The 18,248-nt window shown below is 43.0% G+C and overlaps 1 protein-coding gene and 1 long non-coding RNA gene across 4 annotated transcripts in view; one reads left to right on the top strand and one right to left on the bottom strand.

Moving 5' to 3' along the window:
* Positions 1-1,138: 1,138 nt before the first annotated feature.
* Positions 1,139-18,248, bottom strand: part of LOC147153473 (uncharacterized) — a 29,149-nt gene continuing 12,039 nt past the window's right edge. For all 3 annotated transcript variants that reach the window (XR_015086798.1, XR_015086794.1, XR_015086799.1), the window contains 4 exons: positions 17,521-17,666; positions 7,512-7,692; positions 5,781-5,930; positions 1,139-3,048 (listed from right to left, as the gene is read on the bottom strand). This is a non-coding gene — a long non-coding RNA (uncharacterized LOC147153473). The remainder of the gene's footprint in view (positions 3,049-5,780; positions 5,931-7,511; positions 7,693-17,520; positions 17,667-18,248) is intronic.
* On the top strand, positions 13,695-17,319 carry mafba (MAF bZIP transcription factor Ba). Its single transcript, XM_086030483.1, has 2 exons — positions 13,695-13,895; positions 14,104-17,319. Exon 2 carries the CDS (start codon positions 14,111-14,113, stop codon positions 15,392-15,394), a length of 1,284 nt encoding a protein of 427 aa, XP_085886609.1. The 5' UTR covers positions 13,695-13,895; positions 14,104-14,110; the 3' UTR covers positions 15,395-17,319.

Genomic DNA, 18,248 nt, shown 5'->3' with positions numbered 1-18,248 from the left:
TTTATTTTTATTCACAAACCACAATACTTACAGTTGCATTGTAATTTTATAGTTGTGTAAAAATGTTGGTGTTTTTTGTCCATCCATCCATCCATTATCTGAACCACTTTATCTTCACAAGGGTTGTGGGCGTGCTGGAGCCTATCCTAGCTGACTTGGGGCAGTACACCCTGAACTGGTTGCCAGCCAACAGCAGGGTGGTGTTGCTTGTTTCCGAAGAAAATCATTTTGTTGGATTTGTCTGGTTTTATAGTGAAATGACATCAGATATTTCTTTGAATTATTTATAAAAACATTTCACCCCAAATTAGTCTCTTAATTGCTTCATTTATATTGACTTGGAATACATTAAAGTAAAATGTTTTAGTTTTAACCTAAATAACAGAAAAAACAACCTAATTTTACTCCATTCACAAAAAAATGTGATATGTTCTTCTGGGTGAATGAACAATAATCCTACAGACACATTCAGAAATCTCATCACCACAATTTACTGTTCTTGTATGCATTGAATGGTCTGGTCTCCTAACATTTGTGTCCATGTAACACACAAAAGTGTGTGGGGGGATTGTGTGGCAGAGAATCGCTCCAGAAACGTGAATATGTGCATGCATAGCCTATCCTAATTTTATGCAAGTGTGTGCAGGGAGAAAGGGCAGAGCAAATGGGAGGAGGCATATTAGTGTAACCTACTGTGAAGCTTAACAAGCAGCACAACTGCGCCGCCATAATTCAGGTCCTGTAAAACTGTCAGTGGAATTAAGAGGCCCCCATTATAGGTGCCCGCGCAAGTGCCTCAATGCAAAATATCAGTCTCTTCCCTTGGGCCAGCAGCGCCAGATAAATTTAGCTACTTAGTGAATCATCTTCAAGGCTCAGTTGAGGTTACATACCGACTTTATATAAATTCTCAAACTAGGTTCATCTCATTTGGTGCTTTCGGAGGTCAGGCGTCAATGTCCTCACATCACCACAGCCTGAAATCATGACAAAGGGAGGGAAATGATGGATGGAAATATATTACCAAGCTGTCCAACCTGAATTATGGGTTTGTATGTTGATAATCCTGATATGTCTACTGCTGCCATTAAGACAAAATCCGTCAGTGGGGACAAACAAGCGAGGGACTGTTGATGGAATATCGAGGGGAGGGGGTGGGGCGGTGGTTGGGTTAAGGCCACTGCCTCTTTTAGGGAAAAGAAGATACTTGAATGGAAACCTCTGCTTTATTTCCCAGATGTGAAAAATGAAAACTATAAAGGAGACAATAATAAAAATAGCAATATGAGTGGACAGGCCCGAGCAGTCCATTACTCAAATCTGCTTTGGTCGGCGTGGTAAAAATGTGCTGCTCACTGCAAAAGCATGCATCACCGCCAGCCCAAAACAAATGGGCTGTCTCTCACGTCTTTACCTCCAATTGTTCAAGCATTGGTGGGGAGAGCTGCGGCCTGTCTGAACAACTCAGGCCTGTCCTTCTGAGGGACGACAGACTGCTCTCGAGGAGACGGCATGAGAGAGACACCAGATGCATGCCATGACAACCGTGAAGGGGGAGGCTGTGTTTTAAGTGGAGGGATGGGTGCACTTATGGGCGACAATACTGCAAAACAATATTGTATTCAAATATATTTTTCTAATAATACATATTTTTATGACAAGATCCATTTGAAACTGAAGAGATAGTAGAGGTGTAAAATTACAGTGGAAATGTTTCTTGACCTTTATAATGTCATGCCCCACCATTTCTGTCTGTTTCAATCTGTTAACTTGCTGGCGTGTTTTGGATCGTTGTCCTGCTGCAGAAGCCAAGTGTGCTTCACCCTGAGGTCGCAGACTGAGGTCCAAACATTCGCCCTCCGTATTTTCTGGCGAAGAGCAAAATTTATGGTTCAATCAATCACAGCAATTTGTCTAGATCCTGAATGAGAAAAGCAGCCCCGGACACACAACCACTACCATGTTAGACTGTGGTATGATGATCTTTTTTCTGAAATGCTGCATTACATTTACGCCAGGAAGGAGACACACACCTTCCAAAGAGTGAAACTTTGCCGTGTCAATCATTCAGATGTTTTTGTTTGTTTTTGGAGGGGGAGGTGTTTGTTTTGTAAAAATTAGACAAATTTTGATGTTCTTTTTGGTTAGCAGCGTTTTTCACCTTGGTACTCTGCTGTGGATGCCATTTTTACCCATTCTCTTCCTTGCTGAGTCAGAAACGTTGACCTTAACTGAGGTGAGGGAGGCTTGCATTTCTTTAAATGTTGTCCTGGGGAGCTCTGAATGAGCTTTCCTTGATAAATAAAATCACCATTTAAAAAATGAATTTTATGTTATACATGAGTTATGTTTGTCTGACATTTACGTTTGATGATCTTAAACATTAAAGTGGTGAAAATATGTATGAAAAAGTAAGAACTTGAGGAGAGGGCAAATACTTTTTCACGGCACTATAAATGAAATTGAGTTGAGTAACATTCTCATGATTAAAGCTGTATTTGTTTAGCAAGCCATGAGGAGGAGGAAAAGGAGTATGTAAACACAGCATAGAAGACAGACGGAGCGAGGGAGTGTCACTGCCCTCCCTTGTCTTATTGACTTAGCTTGAGAGTCCCTGGGAGGCCATGATTGAAACATTCAGCGATGGATATTAATTTAATGCGGCTGCATGTTTTCCACACTTATCTCGCATTCTGTGACTGTTTTTTTTGCTCAGAAAGCGCTATTAGGGCATCATTGGCCCCCTGCGCCGCTCGAGGCTGTGGCCTTTGCCGGCGTCATGGCGCAGCTTTACAGCTCAATGCGGGTCGTATCCTGGTGCGACGCAGCTGGGCTTAATGACACAGCTCCACTCTCAAACAGCACTCCTGATGAAGACGCCGCTGCGCAACGGCTCCGTTCGTCTCCAGTGCGGTCATTAGCTGGAATGGGCCCGCTAATGACGAGTAGTTTACAATATGGCATGGCGGCATAAACGGCCTCCTGTCGTCATGTTGTGGCAGAGGAAGCTGCCGTTTTACAGCCTGTAGCTCTTTACACGTCATCCATCTGAAAGACGACACATTGACAGAGATGAAGAAACATATTTTCTGTAATGATGATCAAATATCGCCTGATGAGGATTACATCGAAATCATTAGCTGAAGGCTAAATGAGTGACAGCCACCCTCACTATACAGTGAAATTTGCAGCACTACTGACTGATGCATGTGTGACATTATATTACATCTACAGTGTACAAAATACAATGAAAACATCTAAAAGGAAACACAGATGTGAGAAAATCAGTAAGATGAGTGTGAGATTGAATGTGTGTAATAGGAATGAGTGGCAGTGATGCATGAATTTGTTAGTCCATTGACAAAAGAGAGGAAATGTATATATTTCATATGAAAACATTCAACTCGGAGTGATATGGCCACCATCCATCACACATTTACAAACAGGCGGGATAATACTTCTAGCAGTGTGACCCTGGCAAGCACACACACACACACACACACCCACATGTGCGCACACGCACACACACATACACGCGTACATGCATGCACCCATGCACACGCACACATTCACAGGCACGTGCACACTTGTTCTTTTGACCTATTGACGCCAAGTAAACAGACCCTGACTAAAAATGAAAGCTAAATTGTGATGTCAAAAATGATATTGTTGCTATCTTTTTACGAACCAAAGCCCTTTATTGGACAGGTTGTCCCATTTGTCTGCAGGAAGAGCTGCAAGTCAAGAAGCATTATTAAGAGAAATGCCCACACAAGGGAAGACAATTCATTCAGTGCCAGATTCTTTGCAGAGTACCGGTAAGTTTGTGTGTATATGTGAGCGCAAATATGAACATCTCTGAGTAGAACCTGCTTTCTTCATTGAGAAAATGTGGTAACTTTTAAAATATAAATTAGGCTGAACTATCCATTATGTAATATTCAATGGCCTCCCTTTGGTGGCATATCATTGTGACTCAAAACATTCCCGCCAAGGTGATTTAATCTTCATTAACATCACATTTCATCAAAACACAAATTGTACTAAAAATGTATATATATTCACTTCAAGAAGTTTACATTTAATTAAATTAATAAATGTGTAAATTCTGTATAACTGGTGTGCATGTGTGCATGTGGGGGTGTGTGCATGTGCGCGAATGTGTTGGGGATGTATTGGGGGCATCTTCGCTGCGTCTCGTCGTCCAGATGGATGACTTGTATGGGGAGTGTATTTATTTTGCAGGAAGGCGACATCAGGAGATTTGTTATTCCCAGGCATTGCCGAGTTTTTCACATTGCTCCACATCCCTGGAACCATATTTCATCCGTGCACCCCCAATCCCCAAACAGATTTATTTACAGAAACCACCCCCTAACGCACACACACACTCACCCCCACACACATACATACACAGGCACACATCGCGACAGACACATAAAATCATGCATACAAAAAGCAGTGTTAAAGCTATGAAAGCAGAAAACACACCTTATCTGGAATCAAACACACAATCACACATGACACACTAGAAAGCTGTAGCCACATATCTATATTTATGGATCTATTTTCTGCAACGTTGTGTGATGATATCTAACAGTATTGCCTTATTACCATGGGGCAGTAGCTCATCTGACAAAGACGAAATCCACTGTTCATGTTCTTAGCATGATTAGAAAGGAAATGAGAACCCAGTTGCACAGAAGTGACTGTTAAAATCAAATGATTATTACTACCATTATACTCGGTATTCTGTATAGGCACGGGCACACAGACTGCAATCGGTGCTCGAGCACCAGCCCTTTTTCCCTGGATGAAAAAAAAGTGTCCTTTTTGCTGCAGCTCTTTTTTTCCCTTCATTCATATATTTAAAAAAATTGATAGAAATTATGTCTGTCATCAATTTGACATTTGAGTCCTTGGGAAAAATGTACAACCATCCATCCATCCATTATCTATACCGCTTATCCTCTCAAGGGTGGAATGTACATCCTCCCACCTTAATTTATTTGGGATTAATCAGAGGCACTTTAAATAGTGGCAGGAAGTGCTGACTCCAATTTAGAATATTATGAGTTCTAGATGAATTTTGAATGTGATTGCTTCATTCTGAACACAGCCACTCCCCATTTATGAGAGAGTGTGTGCACCTGTGTAACTTCCCCTCTAATTTTTTTTTCAATTGACTCATACAGGTTATAGGTTAACTAATAAATATTTATATTTTTGGTATACCATGAAAACCTGCCATTTGAACAGGGGTGTGTGGATTTTCCACAATAGCTTCTCTTCACCTCCTTTTTTAATGTTTTTTTAATTGACTGCAGAAGAAAATACATGCTTTAAATATACAAACATCAGGCTACTGTTTTTTCTTAATAGAATGAATAATTTTAGTGTTGACTACCGTTTTATTTGGCTTGAGCGCCTTCCCCAAAAATGTCTGTGAACATGGCTGATTTCGATATACAGCACATGTATACAGGCCCACCCACACACACACACACAGTTAATTTGCAATGTCTCCAACCTGGAAGGGTGAGAAAAGCGGAGCAAGGCAAAGAGAAGAGAGGATAAGAAGTGGAAATGAAATATTGGGACAACTCAAGAGTGAACAGGTAAAGAGCAAGGGCACAAACAAAAAGGCCCTCCCATAGGGGAATCCTGAGTATGAGTCACGAGTCCATATGTAGGTGAGGGAGCACTTGCAGTGAAATGCCAGGCAATATACATGGAATATCCGTGTGTGTGTGTGTGTGTGTGTGTTTGTGTGTGGGTACCTGCAGTATATAGGAGGGAGCACGAGAGAGCTGGAGAATATTCTGGATAGCTCAGCCCGTGGTCTCTCCCGATCAGTGTGAGTGATGATGTGGACTGCCAATACGCTGGCGTCTTCAAATGTATAACCATTTTTGCGAAAGCTCACAGACCTGCAAACACACGGGCAAGAAGATTCATAAGAAAGGAAATGGGGCAGGTGGATGGACTCGGCACCAAGCTGTGGTCATCCATTCAGACTTCAAATAGACATGCTGTTGAGACACATGGGTCCTATTTTGATAGACAGGTGCACGTGTGTTTGATGTAAGAACTGTCATGTCTTCATTTTTGTACAAGTGTCAGTGCCAGTACAAGTCTAGTTTACCATGTTTGGGAATTTGACAGACCGAGTTGCACCTGGCTGGGCTGAAAGAGGGCATTTTTCATTACATACTCCTGGCGCGCCTGACAATTTGGTGATAGAAAGTGGACTAGAATTTAGACCAGTTAAAAGCAGGTCTAAGTTGTGGCACAGGTATTGTAATGCGATTTTGGTGGATTTGATCCAGGTGCAGGCAGACAGATTCTGCAATCAGCAGATGCGTGTGATGTATGTCATTGTATTTCATTCATAAATACAACAAAAGCTTAGGACAATCCCTATGCATCATTGTAGAAACAATTAATTGAACAAATTATTATTATTATTATTATTATTATTATTGTTATTATTATTATTATTATTATTATTATTATCTTAAAAATATTTTTGAAAGCACCCCCCTGACTGTGGCTCAACTATGGGATGTGGGGGAGCATGATCAGGGGTAGAAGGCAGTCTCCAAGTGCCCACTCCATAGCAGCCAACTTTACATCATCCGCAAGTGGAGATCTTGCAGTTCCTTTTAAACGTAGGCACCTTTGGGCACGCTGATCTACTGCATCTATAGAAGTGATATCTAACCTTTAGTGAGCCAAAGTACACTGAAAAAAATGGTGTTGAATTTACTCAATTTTCTTCTGTCAAGTGGTTGCACACAATAGAATAATTTGAATTTAAATACATTTTAAGTATAATATATAACATATTGTATTTATAGTATAATTATATCTGCAGCCAGATTATTTTATTTCGTCATGCCCATTGAAGCCTCGCCACGATGAAAGTGAAAGTTTAATCGGACTCGCCGACGGGGGATGGCCGTTTAAAATTAGAGACGGACCAGCCTATAGACGGGTACTATAAGCTATCTATCTATCTATCTATCTATCCATGCCCGTCCGTCCGTCCGTCCGTCCGTCCGTCCGTCCGTCCGTCCATCCATCCATCCATCCATCCATCTATCTATCTATCTATCTATCTATTTATCCGTGTGTCGATCTGTCTGTCCATCCGTCTGTCTTCAAAGTTATTCTACAGAACCATAGTTTGAAGTATCGGAGGTCAAAAGGCAAAGCAGTAAATGTTTTTCCAGTAGTTAAACAAATAAAAAAGGGTTTTCATTATAATGGTTCTTTGTTTATATGTTAAAGCAAAATATTGTAGATTTGAAATTATATTCTACCCTTTACTGGTATTTGATTTCGTAAAAAATTGTGTATATAACTTTCTTCAGTTATAATGCTGTCCAGAATATACAAGTCAATAGTAGAGTGGGTTCAAAACAGCACATGTATCAGTAGATGTTAAATTGTTATGGACACCGGTCTGAGGCTGTTTCAGGAAACAATCAGCCAGTAAATAAAACTACCTTTGCATTACATGATGTAAGTGAACATGAGAGCTGCTCCTGCGGCTTTAGAGTAGGCTGGGTGTGGTCCAGTGGTCAGGGAAATGGCCGGATGACCCGAGCCGTGCTGAGTCATGTCCCAGGTGAGGGATAGAGCTGCCTCCACTGAGCGCCGGGACGTGCACTTAACCTGCAGTAATTACTGGAAACAACACTGAGAACATGACCAACATGGAACTGGTGAAAGGCGGCTGGAAGATTTCACATTACTCTGAGCCTCTTGAGGCTCGCCGTGACGATGACTGCCAGGATTGTAATGTGGAGTGGAAAGTTGGTTATCAACATGCTTGGGATTCATTATGCATTAGAGGCAATCAGCTGGTGGGGAGTAGATATCTGGGCCGATACCAGCCTTATTTCAATGTATCTCATTGTACTCATGAATTTAGCCAATACCAGCCACCAATGCTGATGTGTACAGTATGACTTAAATGAACGTTTTGATGTGTGAATTTTATCCTGCGCCATATATGCCCATTCATTTATATATATATATATATATATATATATATATATATATATGATATGCTCTTTCATTGACTGACAATAATAGAGTGTCATCATTATTCAGCATTAACAATGTATATTTTTCCTGTTGAATGCAATAGAGGCAACATGGTTAGTTTACCTACCTGTGTGTGTTATAGAGAGCGCTATACTCACCTGTTGCCTACTGTGGGAGCCTGAGCGGAAAAAATAAGGAGATGGAGTATGAGAAATGGTCTTAAGGAAGAAAAGGGAAGCATTACAAGTGGCAAAAAGAGGGCGTAAGAAGAGAGAAACGGGGTAGCACTCTCCCGAATAAGAACCAAGTGGCTGCTAAAAATCATTAATCTTGTGGGGATCTGTGTCAGCGAACAGCGGCGACACAAAGAGCTCTCGGAGCAGCGAGGAGAGCGGCTCACTGACCCGGACCCAATTGGCTGAGAAAGGCCCACTAGGCTTTAATAGACTTTTGCTGATCCGACACTTGTTTGCTGGGAGCCACAAAGAGGCGATTGCAGCGGCTGACAGGGGCCTGCAGGCCCGGGGGCTCCCCTCCTGCTCCATGATAAATGACCCGGGGTGGGCAGGGCCAGGGCCGGAGGAGAGGGGTGAGAGAGTGTCGAGGCGAGGAGTTGACCCAAGCAGGGTGGACACGGGCAGAGTGGACACGGGGAGAGAGGGACCAAGAAGAAAGGAGAGGGAGTATTCAAATACTGTTTTCCAAAGTCAAGTCGGCCAGAGAGCGGGAATCGGAACAGTGGACCCTCCGGTTACTGGACGATCTGCTCTTACCTCAGAGCCACAGCCGCCCATAGGGGTAATCCTCTTTGTTTTATTTTTAGTTTGACATTGCTGACAGTGACAATAAACAGCTTGAAGACTATCTTTTGGTGAATACTTACAAATATTATCTGCCAAATCACTTGTGTGAAGGGAGTTGAGTCACCTGCCATCACACAGCACTCGTATGTCAAGACACCACCGTTGCACATTTAAGACCACACAGAGAAGACTGTTGTTAACAACCCTGTCAAATTTGAATGATTTAAAATCGCAACGTATATTAAATGAGTATGCTGTGGGCATGTCCGCTGAATGTTTAAATCACATCCGCTGAAAAATGTATGTTACTTCATCCCGCGACTTTCCTAAAGGTTTGAGCCACAAAAATATATCCACATAAAGCCTCCACTGGCTGGAATATATCCCACCGGGTCATCGCAGGAAGAGGGACTGGGCAGCTCAACCTCTTATTTACTAGGGGAGTAGCCACTTGTGCTGGACGCCCAAATGTATCACTAGGTGCCGTTTTAGCCATACCTCGAAAAACATCTGGAAAACTTAAAAGCCAAAAAACAATTGAATGCAATATCCGCCTAATTGAGTACAGTGCTACATAGTTCTCAGCATTATCTTCATAATGTATTGGATCTCTGGATTCCCTAGAAAGGCTCTTATTCGAACACACACCACACACAGGTCATGAAATAACATACTAGCAAGACTCATCCACCTGTGCCTTCGTCACAGCAATATGGTCACACACGCAAGATGATCTGGAGTCAGCTAGTGCCTATGGAAAGAGTTGTACTCACACCTTTTTTTATTCCCAGCTTCATCACAAAGTGCATTGAGACATTGCAAAGGCCTTGTTTTAATATTATCCTATTAACCTGTCGGTGAAGACACATCCTTTACATGAGTTGGACAAATATGTGACAGCACATGAGCAGCACATGAGCAATGTGCTTGTTTCAAAAACGACCAGAATTGAATATTCAAGTCATTATTGGAATTGATTTTACTTCACAGTGCTGAATGTTTCTTTCTTAGCACTGGTGCAACTTCCAAAGAATATGACTTTTAACCATTTGTTTGTGTTGGCACTACCCCAAATTTGTGATAAGATTCCAATGGCATGCATGAGATTCTGAACAATTAACTTCTAAAAACAAGGCAGACTATTGCGCAAGGTTTTGCAATCAATATTCGTGAACTACATCAATATGGCCGATTCATTGTTGCTTTTACTGGCATAGCAAGTCAATAGGTATGTGACATTTATTTCTTGTTATAGTTATAGAATGCTAAGCAGAGACATCTAAGCCCAAAATCAGCCACCATTATACCTCCCTCTTTGCGTTGTAAATTGAACAAAGCTATAATAAGTTGATGTTGTGAAGTTGGAGCTGGGTACCTGCACGCCACCAGTGCGGCTCATCATTAAAGTGCCGGTAATGAACAAACGTGCCACCAGGGGCGCCCAGGCACAACAAATAAACGAAAGATTGTTCATGCAACACTAAATAACACTGATGGACAATTGCTGAGTTGGTGGCAGCAACAGAGGAAGCAAAAGTTGGTTAAAAAAAGAAAAAAAGAAAGACGAATTATCTCACTGTTTAATCGAAACGCGTTCTATATTAATGAGTTTGACAGAACTTGCACTTATCTCACCTCGCGTTGTTCCTGTAAGAGTGGTTGGTGTGTGTCAATTAGGTCTTATGCGGCTTGCAGTTGGCTTCCTTCGCAGACTGGACTCGCCCTGTTTACACAGACAGCGACTTAATAATGCATGTTTTCACAGAGATAGTCGATCAGTCCGGAGTAAACAAGAATGCCTGAGTAAGTACACGCTGTTAATGGCCAATTAAAACGGTAATGCAAAAGGACCGCCGCTTGTGTATCTTTTAGAGGTTTAGCATGCATGTTGTTACTGGAGTGATTTATCTTTGCAAATAATTATCGAGGTGCAATGAAATTCCTTGGAATTAAGTGAACATGCGGTGAAATGGTGTTAATAATTTTGGATAGTGATTGTTTGTTCGATGTAAATAATAAGATAAATTCCCGTAAAGTTTTACCCGTAATGTCCAGTTCTCAATTAAAACTCCCACGCGTAAAAGTAGCTGTTCAAGCAGCGGCTCTTCATCGTTCTTGTGCCCGCCACTCGGCCTTGAATCTCGGCTCCCCTCGGGTGTCTGCTCTCGGCAAACTGCCATGAGGCGACGTACAGTGGTACAAAAATATAACTGGGAAAAAATGATCAAGTATTCCTTGCAGTGCTAATATCCCGGTATATCCAAAAAGTTTGGCGACATACCCAGGTGAGCACAGATGTGTGCCCACCCGGTCAGAGATCCATCGTGGGTGCCCCGGGCCTCGTGTTACAGGTGTGACACAGCACAAGTGCGATGTGAGCCGCTCAGTCTCGAGATGTCGAATGTGAGCAGCAGCCTCCGCAGCCTCAACTGCTCAATGCAACATTTTAAGGCGGATTTCATTTCGTGCTATTCATTCCTAAAATCCGTAGGACGGGACTCTCATTAGGAGGCGAATAAGCAAGCATCGACACTTTTCCCGCTGCCCATAAGCACACGCATCACTTAATAGATCATTAACCGCCGATATGATGCTGACACAAACGTTTTTTTTTTTTTTTTTTTTTTTTACATCTGGTCCCTCCATTATGGCCCTTGTTATTAGTGGAGTGGGAGAGCTGCCTTTATTCTCGTGCACGCCGGACCGTAGTTCCGCGAGGAAGGGAGCATGAATGACCACCAAACGCGGCCGCCGCCGGCACGGCCTGGTCAGGGAGGACCTTTGAGCGCTGCTCAGTTCGGTTCGATGCTCTTCGGTCGTTTTGTGAATTGCGACGCTCGCCTGCAGGTGCCTGGAATAAAATTAATTACCTTGACTTGTTTTGTGCGTCAGTGTATGTTGATACGCGTAATAAGGCAAAATTAATGGTGTCAGTGTGTTCATTAGAACATTTTTTGATGTTGATCACTTTCTGCTAAAACCACCAAAATTACATTAGATCAATAATTTCAAAATATACTGTACTATATATATACACATATATATATATATATATATATATATATATATATATATATATATATATATATATATATATATATATACGTGAATTTTACAAAATGTGTCTTCGTGGTTAAAATAATACATACTTAATTTATCAATAGAATTCCACAAATTATCCAAATAGTATCCGATGTCGTAAAATGCGTGTGCGAGATTTAATTAGTCTGGAAACTGCACACGCAATTTAAACACAGCAGATGGAAGAAATAACAATCCTTGCTTATATCAACTTTAATTTGATATACAGCAAATCCAATAAAATCTCTAGTTTTGTTACGAAATTGGTAAAATATTGAAATGCACAATACTCGAATTATTTTGTACATTTAAAGACAAACTATTCCTTTCTTTTTCGGTGTCAGCTGGAAGCCTGTTGAAATAGGCTTTTTGGTCTCAGTTGCTTTGACGCGTGGGAGTGTCGATGGACATAAAAATAAAATTAATACATATAATTGACTTAGTTACATATATGGTATTTTGCATAAACAATTTCTTTTTCTGCGTATATCATAAATAATGTCATAATTGACGTGACGTCATGACACGGCAAGGTGTCAGCCAGCGGGTTTGACACCTATGAACTGATACAATTCCAATAAGCATGCATAAATCAGGGAGAGAACGAAATAAGTGCACGATTAGTGTGTCCACACAGCTTGCAAAACAGGTGCTCGTGTTGCCCACGCAGGGGCAGACTTGAGCCTGACTTGGACTCACAGCATGGCTAAGCAAAGACGAGGGCTGGCGTGGGGATCACCAGGAAGACACAACATGCTCGGGACATCACCTCCCACACTAGGTATAAATACAGTTTATTGTTGATTAAAAAGTAAATTAGCAGACATGTTGATAGATAGATAGATAGATAGATAGATGAATGGATGGATGGATGGATAGATAGATAGACAGACAGACAGACAGACAGACAGACAGACAGACAGACAGACAGATAGATAGATAGATAGATAGATAGATAGATAGATAGATAGATAGATAGATAGATAGATAGATAGATAGATAGATAGATAGATAGATAGATAGATAGATAGATAGATAGATAGATAGATAGATAGATAGATAGATAGATAGATAGATAGATAGATAGATAGAATAAGTGTAAAGGTTTTGTGACTTAATTTTGTCATTTAGTGATTTGTGCTACAGTACTACTATGTGGGTGTGTGTGTGTGTGTGGGTGGGTGTGTGCGTGTGTGATTGCGCGCATATATGCATATATGTCTTCATATTCGTATTTATGTGTGTACATTTATATATGATGCACATGTACACACACTGTACTTTGCAACACATACAGTAGGTATATGCATATATACTATATTTATGTCAGTGTGGTTCATTAAGTGTAGTCGACTTGACAGACTACAAAATAAACAATAGTCATACAATTTTAAAGGAGTTCACTTAATGCAGTTGACAATCCTTGGCCCAAAGTTGTCTGTCGTTGTCACACCGAATGTTCATAAGGACGTGTCGTCTTCCAGCACGAGCCCAACTGGACGTCAATAAGGATTTTTGAAGGTGATGAGAACTAAGGGGAAACTAAGGAGCGCCGGTAGTGTGGTCCCAACCTTCTGGTCGCTCGGTCAGCTGACTGTTCCTTGCTCTCCTCCGCCTCCCTTTTCCCTTGCTCTATTTCAAGTCAAAGTCCGGCTCCCATTGGACGGTGGCGTGCCCCGGATCCCGCCTATGGGCGCACGTCACCGCGCGCTACAAGCATAAAGCTCAGGCTGGCTGCGAGCGCAGTCTGCTAGATACTAGAGTTGAGGAGAGAAAGAAAGCGCCAGAGAGACGCATGAAATCTCTGCGGTGCAGAGCTGGAAAAAGCTGCTTCTCAGCGAAAATCAGACGCCCTATTTAATCTGCTCACTTGCTCCTTTTATTTTTCCTGGAGAAAAAGAGGACTTACCAAGAAGGTGCAACGAGGACTGGTTCCCGTCTCAGCGAGCAAACTTGGTATTTCTTTTCTGTTCTTATTGATGTTTTGAAAGTTGTTGTGAATGCACATCTACTGAAAGGACTGCTTGTGCACTGAGGCCGCTTGCTTTCGTTCTACCTCCTGCCTGGTTGTCAATGCCAGAGCAGAAGTCTACATGATGCAAACAGTGAGCAGAGCTTAGTCTGAAAGTTTTTTTCCCCCCTCCTGCGCTTTTTTTTCCTCAAGGTGTTTCATGCTACAGCAAGTCAGCGCGCAGCGCTGGATGAACCAAAAGAACTATTGCATGAAACAAGAAAGGAGAGAAGAGACGCTGATTCACAAATCCGTTTTGGCGACGCTCGCAAGCTCCTTTGCGCACCTGCAAAAGAGTCGCGACGGCAGCATGAGCGCAGAGCTGAGCATGGGCCCGGAGTTACCCAGCAGCCCTCTGGCTCTGGAATATGTCAACGATTTTGACCTGATGAAGTTTGACGTCAAGAAGGAGGGTTTGGCCGGCCTGGAACGCGGGGGAGTGCGTCAGTGCAACCGCCTCCAACCGCAAGGCTCCGTGTCGTCCACGCCGATTAGCACGCCTTGCAGCTCGGTGCCGTCGTCGCCCAGCTTCAGCCCCACGGAGCAAAAGAACCACCTGGAGGAGTTGTACTGGCTCCCCAGCGGCGGCTACCACCAACAAATGGACCCCCAGACCCTCAGCCTGACCCCTGAGGACGCAGTGGAGGCCCTGATCGGAGCCACGACCCACGGCCACCCGCCGCCTCCGCACGTCCAGCAGCAGCTGCAGCAGCAGCAGCAGCAGCAGCAGCAGCAGCAGCAAGGCGCTTTCGAGGGCTACCGGGGTCCGCATCACCACCACAGCCACCACGGCCACGGCCAGCAGCACCACCACCCTTACGCGGGGGCCATGGGCCACCACGCCGAGGAGCTGTCAGCTCACCCGGGAGCGCACAGCCACCCGCACGGCCAGCATCATCATCACAGCAACAACAACCAGGACCCCGACAGCCCGTCCCCGATGTCCCCGGAGGCCCACCCAACGCTCCACCACCACCGCCACCATCACCACCACCACCACCACCATCCGCACGGCCACTTGAGCCAGTCGGGGGCGCACCACGGCTCGGCGGGCGGCGGTGGCGGGCTGAGTGTGGAGGAGCGCTTCTCGGACGACCAGCTGGTGTCCATGTCGGTGCGGGAGCTCAACAGACACCTGCGCGGCTTCACCAAGGACGAGGTCATCCGCCTCAAGCAGAAGCGCAGGACCCTGAAGAATCGTGGCTACGCGCAGTCGTGCCGGTTCAAGCGGGTGCAGCAGAAGCACGTGCTGGAGAACGAGAAGACGCAGCTGATGAACCAGGTGGAGCAGCTCAAGGCGGAGATCAGCCGGCTGGCCAGGGAGAGGGACGCCTACAAACTCAAGTGCGAGAAACTCGCCGGCTCGGGCTCGGGGCCCAGCGGCGGCTTCCGCGAGGCGGGATCGACCAGCGACAACCCCTCCTCGCCAGAGTTCTTCATGTGAGTTGTTTTCCCGGGACCACGGACGACTAAGAAATAGCATCCACCTTGAACACAAATTGACTGATGACATTACCGACAAGAATCCATTTCGGACCCTGGGGCGACAATTATATCCACGTTCGAACATCTGCTAGTATCCACATGTAATCACGTGTTCATCCAGGCGTCCACTGAGGTGTCGTGGCAGCATCTTTGTAGACTAGACTTGCTCGTTGAGAACACTTTTCAATTCCCTCCTCCGAGAAAAACATGGCCTGATGAACTTTGGCCCTCCTTGGAGGCTTTTACCACATAATCTTGCTATTAAATGGTGGAGCATGCAGGCTCAGCAAGGAGGCCTGGCGTCGAGAATCCTAAAAACTAAATAAAAACAAGCAAAACTCCACTTTATGCAAATCTGTCGACTAACCTGTCACCGGGGAGGACATTTTATGCAACATCTGGTTGATTTCTTGCCTGCTTGGTTATTATATTCCAATATATAGAGAAACAAACGAAAACACAATGCGTATTAATCCTGCATGCTGGACATGTATGGTAATAATTTCTATTTTGTACTTTCATCATCTTGTCTATATTAATAAGAGCATGTTGTTGATCTGCGCTTCTCCATATAGATTTTGGGGAGGGTTCGAGCAAAGCAGCGGGGACAGAACAGCAGGACTGCCTGTGCAGCATCTTATAGCGTCATATGCTCGCGGCTGGCGGGGAAGGTTGGGGGTGGGGTGTGGGGTTATTTGGGCCTGTAAATATTACGCAACCGCAAATACTGCACAAGATCGAGGAGGCTGGATTGAACTTCTTTCTTTCTTTGTGTTACGTTTCTCATTTATATTTTGTACGTTCTATTATCATTTCTCGTTTGCGGGACTGACTGAGAGAGGAGTGCACTTTTGTTCCATGCATGTTTGTCTGTTGAATTGAAGACAACAACAACAACAACAACAACAACAACAAACTTTGTGGCGAGTGCACTTTTGGATGATGCATTTTTTATTATTATTATTTTTTGGGTGGAAAGTTTTCATTTTGACATTTGCACATACCCCCCTCCAGGAAAACAATCTGATGCTTTAGGAGTGAAGAGCAAAAATAAATAATTTCGGGAGGTTATGCGACTTTATCTTTTTGGGGGACGAAGATTACACAATTATCTATTTACTCATTAACAAACACACTCAGGGTGAGAATTTGGACAGGCAATAATATTCAAAATTTTACGTAACATTTGTACCCTCTTTCCCCAAAATAATAATTGTTATTTGGTTAATTATAAACCAGAATAATAATTTAAAAAAAGTATAATTTCGATTGACAGCCACCTGTAGCATCACCAGCGCATTAAAGATTCACAGATTGTATTGCGGCATATTAGATATGTCGTAATGCAAAGTTTGACATTAACGTTGTGTTCCTGATTTTTTTTCTGCAGGTCAGTAAAAAAAGGGGATTCAGGTGGTGCAAATGTTAAAAATGAAAATATTTTCTATGTTATTACGTGTCGATTTGATTTTGTTGTATTATTATTTGATGATTCTGGTTCTGCTGGCCAGATGCATATACATAAAGTTTTTATTTTAATGATTTAAATTAACAGACTCTCCGATCATATCGAAAAAGCATGGTGCTTGCATTTGAAAGTATTGTTGAAAAGTCATGCATTTATCAATCTTTGGTTTTCTTGATTCAACTGTGTTGAAATCGAACTGAAACTGCAGCAGCGGGTTGTTGTTTTGTTTTCAGCATTTCCATGTACTTTGTCATGTTGGGGATCAATTTTCAATCCTGTTTATATGAATAATATAGGTAAACACTTAAATTTGAACTGTTCCATTCAGGCTGGTTTCTGTTTTGTCTAATTTTGGGGTTGTTTTTGGAAGAAATTGTTTCCTATTTTGCTTATTAAAGTCATTGAAATGGCAATAATTCCATCTCAGACTTTTTCCTATACATCGTCATTTATTTTATTTTATTGCACATCGACATCACTGAGGCATTTTAATATCATCGTAAAGCATTCACATTCCAATAAACTGCAGTTATGGCGGAGATGATTCAGTACAACGTAATCACACACAACATATTTTGTACAGCCTATACAATATTTTCTACAGATATCACAACAACCTGCACATGATGTGTCTGGATGAGGAATGGGGTGCGGCGTTTGGGCGAGGTTAGGGCAACGGTGGGTGAGGACGCTTGTGGCGCATGCTGCTGGCCTCTGCTGACTTGTGCACAAACCTCCGCGCTGGGCAAAAGGAGAGCTTGACCTTGCAACAGAAGAAAAATAAAATCAAACCCGTAGATTTTCATTGAGGTGAGGAATCATTTTGGGGGTCGTGCATGGCTTTGAATACACTTAGAGGCTCAAGCTGGCGTGTTGGAGGAAAAACCCAAAGGTCCTATCCCATCGCCTGCTGAGATGATAACGAACGCGATCGTGTGTGGCCGAGGGTCTATGGTCATATATTTATTGTTAATACGGATCCCATTTATGAGTGACGTGAGACTATACACAGACAATTCACACAATGCAGTGTGCATATTTTTATTTTTATGTCATTTTTAATTACTTTTTTTTTTGTGGCGATTGTGTAATTCACCTGCACGAAAATGTTCAACACACATCCAGCACACAGAGAGCGCGTCAATGGAAGCAGCAAAGCAGAATAGGGGAGCAAGTTTTGATCTGAGTTTCTGGTGTCAGAGCATTATCTGCCCGTGTCTGCACATTCTCAAGGACAAAGCCGACGAGAAGGGGAGTAGAGTGGCTGTAGTTTACATTCCCCCTCCCGGCTCTGCTTCTGCTGTCTGGGGGCACTAGTGCAGCTGCATGGGCTGAACCCGGACAA

Source organism: Filicampus tigris, chromosome 1 (genome assembly GCF_054856515.1).
Source record: "Filicampus tigris isolate MCC_2025a chromosome 1, RoL_Ftig_1.0, whole genome shotgun sequence".
Classification (NCBI taxonomy): domain Eukaryota; kingdom Metazoa; phylum Chordata; class Actinopteri; order Syngnathiformes; family Syngnathidae; genus Filicampus; species Filicampus tigris.
Note: the sequence above shows the minus strand (reverse complement) of the source record. Positions and strands in the feature narration are given on the sequence as shown.